The sequence below is a fragment of the Lissotriton vulgaris genome, chromosome 1_1, assembly GCF_964263255.1.
Source record: "Lissotriton vulgaris chromosome 1_1, aLisVul1.2, whole genome shotgun sequence".
In the NCBI taxonomy this organism is placed as follows: domain Eukaryota; kingdom Metazoa; phylum Chordata; class Amphibia; order Caudata; family Salamandridae; genus Lissotriton; species Lissotriton vulgaris.
In genome coordinates this window covers 163,084,147-163,095,232 of record NC_141685.1, presented here as the reverse complement: position 1 = coordinate 163,095,232, position 11,086 = coordinate 163,084,147, and the positions used below count along the sequence as shown (strand labels likewise).

Below are 11,086 nucleotides of genomic sequence, written 5' to 3'. Positions count from 1 at the left end.
AGACATGGACCATAGTGCGGCTGCGCAGAATTATACGCATGCGTGGAAACGTGGAGGTTGTAAAGACAGATGGGGTGGGTCTATTGATAGTACACCGGCGAGCATGCGCTGAGAAGTCTGCCTCCACGCAGCCCTTCTGTCTCCTCTACGCATGCGCGGATGTTTCGTGTCTCCGGGAAGTGTCCGAGTCTCTGCGCATGCGTAGGTCGTTGGTTGAGTCAAGTGAAGGCGCCGGGGTTTCTTCTGCGCATGCGCCGCAGAGGCTGATAGTGGAGGCTGCAGACACCGACCCTGACCCTTCACTCTGAGGCCTCTGAGTAGAGACACCATGAGAGGCCGAGGAGAGCAGCAGAGCCCGGGGAAGGAGAGGAGAGAGCTGTGCCCGCAGGCCTCAGGGGAGGTGAGTGCAGAGGATGGGAGAGGAGAGAGCTGTGCCACCAGGCCCCAGGGGAGGTGAGTGCAGAGGATGGGAGAGGAGAGAGCTGTGCCAGCAGGCCCCAGGGGAGGTGAGTGCAGAGGATGAGAGAGGAGAGAGCTGTGCCAGCAGGCCCCAGGGGAGGTGAGTGCAGAGGATGAGAAAGGAGAGAGCCGTGCCAGCAGGCCCCAGGGGAGGTGAGTGCAGAGGATGAGAGAGGAGAGAGCTGTGCCAGCAGGCCCCAGGGGAGGTGAGTGCAGAGGATGAGAGAGGAGCGAGCTGTGCCAGCAGGCCCCAGGGGGGGAGAGTGCAGAGGATGGGTGGAGAGAGCTGTGCCAGCAGGCCCCAGGGGAGGTGAGTTCAGAGGATGAGAGAGAAGAGAGCTGTGCCAGCAGGCCTCAGGGGAGGTGAGTGCAGAGGATGAGAGAGAAGAGAGCTGTGCCAGCAGGCCCAAGGGGAGGTGAGTGCAGAGGATGAGAGGAGAGGAGAGAGCTGTGCCAGCAGGCCCCAGGGGAGGTGAGTGCAGAGGATGGGAGAGGAGAGAGCTGTGCCAGCAGGCCTCAGGAGAGGTGAGTGCAGAGGATGGGAGAGGAGAGAGCTGTGCCAGCAGGCCCAAGGGGAGGTGAGTGCAGAGGATGAGAGGAGAGGAGAGAGCTGTGCCAGCAGGCCCCAGGGGAGGTGAGTGCAGAGGATGGGAGAGGAGAGAGCTGTGCCAGCAGGCCCCAGGGGAGGTGAGTGCAGAGGAAGGGAGAGGAGAGAGCTGTGCCAGCAGGCCCCAGGGGAGGTGAGTGCAGAGGATGGGAGAGGAGAGAGCTGTGCCAGCAGGCCCCAGGGGAGGTGAGTGCAGAGGATGAGAGAGGAGCGAGCTGTGCCAGCAGGCCCCAGGGGGGGAGAGTGCAGAGGATGGGTGGAGAGAGCTGTGCCAGCAGGCCCCAGGGGAGGTGAGTTCAGAGGATGAGAGAGAAGAGAGCTGTGCCAGCAGGCCTCAGGGGAGGTGAGTGCAGAGGATGAGAGAGAAGAGAGCTGTGCCAGCAGGCCCAAGGGGAGGTGAGTGCAGAGGATGAGAGGAGAGGAGAGAGCTGTGCCAGCAGGCCCCAGGGGAGGTGAGTGCAGAGGATGGGAGAGGAGAGAGCTGTGCCAGCAGGCCTCAGGAGAGGTGAGTGCAGAGGATGGGAGAGGAGAGAGCTGTGCCAGCAGGCCCCAGGGGAGGTGAGTGCAGAGGATGGGAGAGGAGAGAGCTGTGCCAGCAGGCCCCAGGGGAGGTGAGTGCAGAGGATGAGAGAGGAGAGGAGAGAGCTGTGCCAGCAGGCCCCAGGGGAGGTGAGTGCAGAGGATGAGAGAGGAGAGGAGAGAGCTGTGCCAGCAGGCCCCAGGGGAGGCGAGTGCAGCAGGATGGGAGAGAGGAGAGAGCTGTGCCAGCAGGCCCCAGGGGAGGTGAGTGCAGGGGATGAGAGAGGAGCGAGCTGTGCCAGCGGGCCCCAATGGAGGTGAGTGCAGAGGATGAGAGAGGAGAGGAGAGAGCTGTGCCAGCAGGCCCCAGGGGAGGCGAGTGCAGCAGGATGGGAGAGAGGAGAGAGCTGTGCCAGCAGGCCCCAGGGGAGGTGAGTGCAGGGGATGGGAGAGGAGAGAGCTGTGCCAGCAGGCCCCAGGGGAGGTGAGTGCAGTGGATTGGTGGAGAGGAGAGAGCTGTGCCAGCAGGCCCCAGGGGAGGCGAGTGCAGCAGGATGGGAGAGAGGAGAGAGCTGTGCCAGCAGGCCCCAGGGGAGGTGAGTGCAGAGGATGAGAGAGGAGCGAGCTGTGCCAGCGGGCCCCAGGGGAGGTGAGTGCAGAGGATGGGAGAGGAGAGGAGAGAGCTGTGCCAGCAGTCCCCAGGGGAGGTGAGTGCAGAGGATGGGAGAGGAGAGAGCTGTGCCAGCAGGCCCCAGGGGAGGTGAGTGCAGAGGAAGGGAGAGGAGAGAGCTGTGCCAGCAGGCCCCAGGGGAGGTGAGTGCAGAGGATGAGAGAGGAGAGAGCTGTGCCAGCAGGCCCCATGGGAGGTGAGTGCAGAGTATGGGTGGAGAGGAGAGAGCTGTGCCAGCAGGCCCCAGGGGAGGTGAGTGCAGAGGATGAGAGAGGAGAGAGCTGTGCCAGCAGGCCCCAGGGGAGGTGAGTGCAGAGGATGAGAGAGGAGAGAGCTGCGCCAGCAGGCCCCAGGGGAGGTGAGTGCAGAGGATGGGAGAGGAGAGGAGAGAGCTGTGCCAGCAGGCCTCAGGGGAGGTGAGTGCAGAGGATGAGTGGAGAGGAGAGAGCTGTGTCAGCAGGCCCCAGGGGAGGTGAGTGCAGAGGATGGGAGAGGAGAGAGCTGTGCCAGCAGGCCTCAGGGGAGGTGAGTGCAGAGGATGAGTGGAGAGGAGAGAGCTGTGCCAGCAGGCCCCAGGGGAGGTGAGTGCAGAGGATGAGAGAGGAGAGAGCTGTGCCAGCAGGCCCCAGGGGAGGTGAGTGCAGAGGATGGGAGAGGAGAGGAGAGAGCTGTGCCAGCAGGCCTCAGGGGAGGTGAGTGCAGAGGATGAGTGGAGAGGAGAGAGCTGTGCCAGCAGGCCCCGGGGGAGGTGAGTGCAGAGGATGAGAGAGGAGAGAGCTGTGCCAGCAGGCCCCACGGGAGGTGAGTGCAGAGGATGGGAGAGGAGAGAGCTGTGCCAGCAGGCCTCGGGGGAGGTGAGTGCAGAGGATGAGAGAGGAGAGAGCTGTGCCAGCAGGCCTCAGGGGAGGTGAGTGCAGAGGACGAGAGAGGAGAGAGCTGTGCCAGCAGGCCCCAGGGGAGGTGAGTGCAGAGGATGGGAGAGGAGAGAGCTGTGCCCGCAGGCCTCAGGGGAGGTGAGTGCAGAGGACGAGAGAGGAGAGGAGAGAGCTGTGCCAGCAGGCCCCAGGGGAGGTGAGTGCAGAGGATGTGTGGAGAGGAGACAGCTGTGTCAGCAGACCCCCGGGGAGGTGAGTGCAGAGGATGAGAGAGGAGAGAGCTGTGCCAGCAGGCCCCAGGGGAGGTGAGTGCAGAGGATGGGAGAGGAGAGGAGAGAGCTGTGCCAGCAGGCCTCAGGAGAGGTGAGTGCAGAGGATGTGTGGAGAGGAGAGAGCTGTGTCAGCAGACCCCCGGGGAGGTGAGTGCAGAGGATGGGAGAGGAGAGAGCTGTGCCCGCAGGCCTCAGGGGAGGTGAGTGCAGAGGACGAGAGAGGAGAGAGCTGTGCCAGCAGGCCCCAGGGGAGGTGAGTACAGAGGATGGGAGAGGAGAGGAGAGAGCTGTGTCAGCAGGCCCCAGGGGAGGTGAGTGCAGAGGACGAGAGAGGAGAGAGCTGTGCCCTCAGGCCCCAGGGGAGGTGAGTGTAGAGGATGGGAGAGGAGAGGAGAGAGCTGTGCCAGCAGGCCCCGGGGAGGTGAGTGCAGAGGAAGGGAGAGGAGAGGAGAGAGCTGTGCCAGCAGGCCCCGGGGAGGTGAGTGCATGTTAGACGGACCGGGAGGGTCGGCCGAGGATAAGGGGAGAGGTCTCCGGGGAGAGCCGTCTCCAGCGATCGTACAGACAAGTAACTTCCCCCCCACAGACGTACACCACACGAAGATAGGGTTCAACGATACTTTATAAGCAATTCTTCAAGTACGGTAAAATGATACAAGGAGGTCTGGACTCAGGGGTCCCCTCGGTTCTGGTCTCTGGATTGGGAAAAGGGTAGCGGGACAGTCTTGTTACCAAATGAATAGATGAAATAGCTCTCAATCCTCGAGCTTGGCGTTCTTGATGATCGGGCCGCGGCGGAGCCAGCAGGTCCCGAGATGGTTGAAGGTAGCGACGGTCCGCGGCGGAGCCAGCAGGTCCCGATGAAGATGGTAGTTACAAACGGTCCGCGGCCACGCCAGCAGGTCCCGACGACGATGAAGGTTTAGGAAGGTTGCGGCAGCGCCAGCAGGCAGGACGATAGTTCGCAAGGCAGAGCTACGGCAGCGCCAGTAGTCCGTCAAGGATGAGTTCTTCTCTGCGTCTCTCGACTCCAGGATACAACTCCCTTCCTGCTCTGGAGCTGCCCCAGTTATAGGCCTGGCGCCCTTTGATGTCCGGACCCTCGCACTTGGAGGTCAGGAGGTCCGGGATGAGGGAGTCCAGACACCCAGCAGGGGGGTGGAGCCAGCGCCCGGGGGAGCTGGGGGCGATCGGCACCTGGCGGGGGAGAGCCATCGACACCTCTTTCTCCCATTGACCGGCCAAGTAGTCCGCTCACCTCCTGGGTGGATGGGGGTGCCAGGATGTCGGAGGCCTGGCCAGGCCCAGGGTTAAGGTCGATCGGAGGCCACGCGGCCTCGTGGTGCTGCGTCCAAGATGGCGCCCAGGTCGGGCGAGTGGGCCGGTAGGGGATCGGGCCCATGAGGTCGAGATGTTCAGAGGCAGGGGTCCCAGGGGGGACGGAAAACGGGGAGTGGTGGCGTGTAACACTTGAGGAGCCTGGCTCGGGCCTGGTCGTGCAGAGGGGGATAGCCCTTCATGTGGCCTGTCCAACATGCGTCCCCCCCAGCTGAAGGCGGGGAGAGTCACCCATCCTCTTGGGTACACTCCTCGTCGAGGCGGAAAAAGCGTGACAGGCCATCTGCGTTGGCGTGGTTTTGCCCAGGTCGATGTTCCACAGTGAAGTCCATCCCCTGCAGGGAGATGGACCAACGTAGTAGTTTCGGGTTTTCCCCCCGCATCTGCATTAGCCACTGCAGGGGTCGATGATCGGTCTGTACCCGAAAGTGGGTGCCGAAGAGGTAGGGCCGGAGCTTTTTGAGGGCCCATACCACGGCGAAGGCCTCCCTCTCGATGGTGCTCCAGCGTTGTTCTCGGGCCAGGAGTCGCCTGCTGATGAAAGCCACTGGTTGGTCAAGGCCTTCGGGGTTTAATTGAGAAAGGACTGCCCCAATGTCATGGTCGGAGGCATCCGTCTGGACGATGAATTCCCGACTGTAGTCGGGGGCCTGGAGCACCGGGGCGGAGCACATGGCGGCCTTCAGTTGCTCGAAGGCCGCTTGACAGTCTGGGGTCCAGTTGACCTTCTTTGGTTGGTTTTTGGATGTGAGTTCCGTGAGGGGCCCTACAATGCTACCATAGTCTCTCACGAACCGCCGGTAATAGCCTGTGAGTCCCAAAAAGGCGCGTACCTCGGTCTGGGTGATGGGGGGCTGCCAAGACTGGATGGCGGCGATCTTGAGCTGCAGAGGGGCCACCAGACCGCTTCCCACTTGGTGTCCGAGGTAGGTCACGGACCCCTGGCCAATTTGGCATTTGCTGGCCTTGATCGTGAGGCCAGCTCGCTGAAGGGCCTGTAGCACCTCTCGGAGGTGGTGGAGGTGGTCTGACCAGTGGTGGCTGTATACAGCGATGTCGTCTAGGTAGGCGGCGCTGAATCCTTCAAGTCCTGCCAGGACCTGATTAACTAGCCGCTGAAACGTTGCTGGGGCATTCTTCATGCCGAAGGGCATGACCTTGAAGTGATAATGGCCATCAGGAGTGGAAAACGCAGATCGTTCTTGGGCCCGGGGTGTGAGGCCGATCTGCCAGTAGCCCGCCGTCAGGTCGAAGATACTGAGGTAGCGGGCAGCTCCCATGCGGTCGATTAGTTCATCTGCCCGGGGAATGGGATGTGCGTCCGTTCTGGTGACCGCATTAAAGCCCCGGTAGTCGACGCAGAACCGGAGTTCCGGTGTGGTGCCGGGGGCGGCTGCTTTGGGGACCAGCACTACTGGGCTGGCCCAGGGGCTGTCGGAGGGCTCAATGACCCCGAGCGTGAGCATCTTGGCCACCTCCTCTTGGATGCAGGCCCGTACCCGATCTGGTACGCGGTAGGCCCGGTGGCGGATAGGGGGACTGTCCCCCGTGTCCACGTCGTGTACGCACCAGGGGGTGACCCCTGGGGTGAGGGAGAACAGGCTGGCGAACTGCAGCAGGAGGTCTCGACATTCTTGGCGTTGTTCCAGGGTGAGGGCCTCCGAGAGTCGGACCCCGTCCACGGAGCCGTCTTTCTCCCGAGTCCGTAGGAGGTCAGGGAGGGGTTCGGAGTCCTCCTCGGCTCCATTGTCTGTGGCCATCAGGAGGCTGAGTTCTGAACGCACAAAATGGGGTTTCAGTCTATTAGCGTGGAGAACCCGGAGGGGGTTCCGTGAAGATTCCATATCGATGAGATAGGTGACAGGGCCCTTGCGCTCGATTACTTTGAAGGGCCCCGTCCATTTATCTTGCAGGGCGCATGGTTCGGTGGGGGACATTACCCATACCTGTTGGCCGGGTTCAAATTCGATGGAGGAGGCATTTTGGTCGTACCACCTTTTCATGTCCTCTTGACTGGCCTCCAAGTTTGCTTTTGCCATCTCTCTGAATCGTCGGGTCTGGTTGCGGAGGGTTAGGAGGTATTTGAAGACATCTGGAGGGTTCTTTAGAGGGGGCATTTCCCAGCCTTCCTTGACTAGGCTGAGCGGCCCTCGCACCGGGTGTCCATACAAAAGTTCAAACGGGCTGAAGCCGAGGGATTTCTGGGGGACTTCTCGGTAGGCAAAGAGAAGGCACGGTAGTAGCACATCCCACTGGCGACGGAGGGGCTCTTCCAACCCCCCGATCATCCCTTTGAGCGTACGGTTGAACCGCTCAACGAGTCCGTTTCCTTGAGGGTGATAGGGGGTCGTGAATCGGTAGGTGACCCCACACTGTTGCCAGAGGGACTTCATGTATTTTGAAATAAAGTTCGTGCCCCGGTCACTGACGACTTCTCGGGGGAAGCCCACACGAGAGAAGATCCCCATCAGGGCCCGGCCGACTACTGGGGCTGTCACAGTTCGCAGGGGGACAGCCTCAGGGTATCGGGTGGCGTGGTCCACCAGTACCAGGATGAACCGATGTCCTTGTGCTGTACGGGGGTCGAGGGACCCCACAATGTCTATCCCCACCCTCTCGAACGGGGTGGTGACCACTGGAAAGGGTTGCAGGGGGGCTTTTGGTTTGCGGCCGCTCTTCCCACTGGCTTGGCACGTGGGGCAAGATCGGCAGTGCTGGAGTACATCGTTCCTCATTTTAGGCCAAAAAAAGTGGGTCACCAGGCGGCTGTAGGTTTTATCCTGACCCAGGTGGCCAGCCAGGGGGACATCGTGGGCCAGGTTTAGCAAGAAGTCTCTAAAACGGAGGGGCACCACTAGCACTCGACTGGCCCCTAACTCCGCGATTCTCTGTTCACTGTACAGCAGGTCATTGTCCCAATAGACCCAATGTGTTCCGGAAGTATCCCCTGCGCTCTGAGCGAGGGCTTGTTGGCGGAGTCCCTCGAGGGAGGGACAGGTCTTCTGTTCTTGGCGAAACTGCTCCTGGGTGGGCCCCCCCTCTTGATGCCACTGATCCAGGCCGGAAAGGTCCGGAGGTTGAGCGAGCCCCTCGGGAGCTTGTTCTAGGGGGACGGCACGGTCGATGTCTTCTACTGGAGCGACCGGGGGAGGAGGTGCCGGCCATTCAGGTTCTTCGGGTTGGGGGATGGCACGGGCGGCCATGGACCGGGTGGTGACGCACGCTCAGTCCGGGACGCCCAACATCCCCAGGTGTTCTCTCCGTTCTACGGCGGCTCACGGAGAGCTTTCAAGGTCATTCCCCAGGAGACAGTCTACGGGGGCGTCATCTCGGACCGTCACCTTCAACATGCCGGAGACTCCTCCCCACTCGAAGGGGACGCAAGCCATCCGACATAGACTCTCCGAATTATCGGCTGAACGGACAGGGCAGAGAATGTTTGGTAGGATCTGTTCTGGGGTTACCAGGTGACAGCGGACGGCTGTTACACTGGCCCCGGTGTCACGTAGGGCTTCGGCCCGGCGTCCATTGATGCTCACCCATTGACTGTACTTCCGGGTGTTAGCGGGTAGGGGGACCCGCGGGACCATGTCTCTCCCCCCTAAGCATGCTAGAGCCATGGCGGCTGGCTCCCATTCTTGGTGTTCTTGCTCATATTCTTCCTGTTCCTCGGAGATTTGTTCTTCCCCCAGGGCGGCGGCAGCCATCTGGCGGGGTCTCGGAGTCTGGTTCTGTGGACAATTTGGGTCGTTTGCTGTAGTGGCCGACTCGCTGGCATCGGTGACACGTGACATTGGCTCTGTATCCCGGTCGTGCCGGGGTGCTGCCCCGGTTGGCCGGGGGTGTGGTGCTGGTAGCGGGGGCGGCCGGAGCGTTGTCTCTTCCTCGTCCTTGGCCCCCTCCTCCTCCTCCTCGGGGACGGTGCTGACCGTGGTGGTTCCGGTTCTGTTCATAGGACCCATTTCGGCCCACTCTGGTGATTTCCCACCGGTCAGCCTCGGCAGCGAGCTGCCGTGGATCAGTCAATTTGCTGTCGAGGAGGTGCTGCCTGAGCTCGATGAAGCAATTGTTTGATAGATGCTCCCACACCATGAGATTGAAGAGTTGTTCGTAAGTTGTGACATTGCTTCCTTTGATCCAACCCTCGAAGGCTCGGCTGAAATAGTTCACGTATTCCACCCAAGTTGTACCCGGGATGCGGGTGCAGTCTCGGAACCTCTGACGGTACATCTCGGGTGTGAGCCCGTAGCGGGTGAGGAGGGCAGCTTTCATGTGGTCATAGGAGGTCATCAGATGGTCCGGGAGCTGTAGCAGGGCATCGCGGCCCTCATTGAGGAATCTCCCCCATAGACCGGCTCCCCAGTCGCTTCGATCGATCCGGTGGGAGGTCATAGCGATCTCGTAGGCCTTGAACCATTGCTGGATGTCGTCCTCTCGGAAGTATTCTCGAACGACATCCTTGGGGATGTGTACCTTTTTATCTGTTGCCCCTGGGGTGCGGGGTTGCTCGGGCACCCCTAATTCTTTGTTCTGTTTGCGTAAGTCTATCTCAGCTAATTTGCGCTCATGTTCATATGCTAGTCTTTTTTCCTCGAGCTCTCTTTGTCTCTGTTTCTCTTCTCTTTCTTCTCGGAGCCGCAGATGTTCTAGGTTCAGTTTCTGTTCGGCTAACTTGAGTTCACCATCCATTTTGAGCCGGGCCATTTCTAGTTCATGTAGTCGTGTCCTTTCTCGTTCCTGGATCTCGTCTTGCGAGAGACCCGTTCTTCGCTCCTCGGGAGCCGTGGTGTCTTTTTCTACTGCTGCTACATTTTGGTCCAGGGGTCTGACGGCCCCGGTTTCTGCCCAGGACTCCAGGGCATGCTTGAAATCGTCTTTGGTACTTAGACCGGTGGTAGCGATACCTAGTTCGATGCAGAATTGTTTTAATTCACGATGGCTGTATTCTTCCAATTTCTCCATCTGGAATTTCTCGGTGGATCCGCTTTCTTTGGTTGTCATCGTGATTTCGTCGTGGGGTGAGCTACTCTCTGTACGATTATGCGGTGATTCGGATCGCGCCGCTGGCCACCAATGTTAGACGGACCGGGAGGGTCGGCCGAGGATAAGGGGAGAGGTCTCCGGGGAGAGCCGTCTCCAGCGATCGTACAGACAAGTAACTTCCCCCCACAGACGTACACCACACGAAGATAGGGTTCAACGATACTTTATAAGCAATTCTTCAAGTACGGTAAAATGATACAAGGAGGTCTGGACTCAGGGGTCCCCTCGGTTCTGGTCTCTGGATTGGGAAAAGGGTAGCGGGACAGTCTTGTTACCAAATGAATAGATGAAATAGCTCTCAATCCTCGAGCTTGGCGTTCTTGATGATCGGGCCGCGGCGGAGCCAGCAGGTCCCGAGATGGTTGAAGGTAGCGACGGTCCGCGGCGGAGCCAGCAGGTCCCGATGAAGATGGTAGTTACAAACGGTCCGCGGCCACGCCAGCAGGTCCCGACGACGATGAAGGTTTAGGAAGGTTGCGGCAGCGCCAGCAGGCAGGACGATAGTTTGCAAGGCAGAGCTACGGCAGCGCCAGTAGTCCGTCAAGGATGAGTTCTTCTCTGCGTCTCTCGACTCCAGGATACAACTCCCTTCCTGCTCTGGAGCTGCCCCAGTTATAGGCCTGGCGCCCTTTGATGTCCGGACCCTCGCACTTGGAGGTCGGGAGGTCCGGGATGAGGGAGTCCAGACACCCAGCAGGGGGGTGGAGCCAGCGCCCGGGGAAGCTGGGGGACCTGGCGGGGGAGAGCCATCGACACCTCTTACTCCCATTGACCGGCCAAGTAGTCCGCTCACCTCCTGGGTGGATGGTGGTGCCAGGATGTCGGAGGCCTGGCCAGGCCCAGGGTTAGGGTCGATCGGAGGCCACGCGGTCTCGTGGTGCTGCGTCCAAGATGGCGCCCAGGTCGGGCGAGTGGGCCGGTAGGGGATCGGGCCCATGAGGTCGAGATGTTCAGAGGCAGGGGTCCCAGGGGGGACGGAAAACGGGGAGTGGTGGCGTGTAACACTTGAGGAGCCGGGCTCGGGCCCGGTCGTGCAGAGGGGGAGCGAGCCCTTCATGTGGCCTGTCCAACAGTGCAGAGGATGAGAGAGAAGAGAGCCGTGCCTGCAGGCCCCAGGGGAGGTGAGTGGAGAGGATGGGAGAGGAGAGGAGAGAGCTGTGCCAGCAGGCCCCGGGGAGGTGAGTGCAGAGGATGGGAGAGGAGAGAGCTGTGTCAGCAGGCCCCAGGGGAGGTGAGTGCAGAGGATGGGAGAGGAAAGAGCTGTGCCAGCAGGTCCCAGGGGAGGTGAGTGCAGAGGACGAGA

At 61.0% G+C, this 11,086-nt stretch overlaps 1 protein-coding gene across 1 annotated transcript in view; it reads left to right on the top strand.

Annotated features, from left to right (window-relative positions):
- Positions 1 to 253: 253 nt before the first annotated feature.
- Positions 254 to 11,086, top strand: part of LOC147737980 (uncharacterized) — a 210,367-nt gene continuing 199,534 nt past the window's right edge. Inside the window, exon 1 of the mRNA XM_086950366.1 lies at positions 254 to 400. Within this exon, the coding sequence (XP_086806492.1) occupies positions 329 to 400 (72 nt within the window). The 5' untranslated portion in view covers positions 254 to 328. The remainder of the gene's footprint in view (positions 401 to 11,086) is intronic.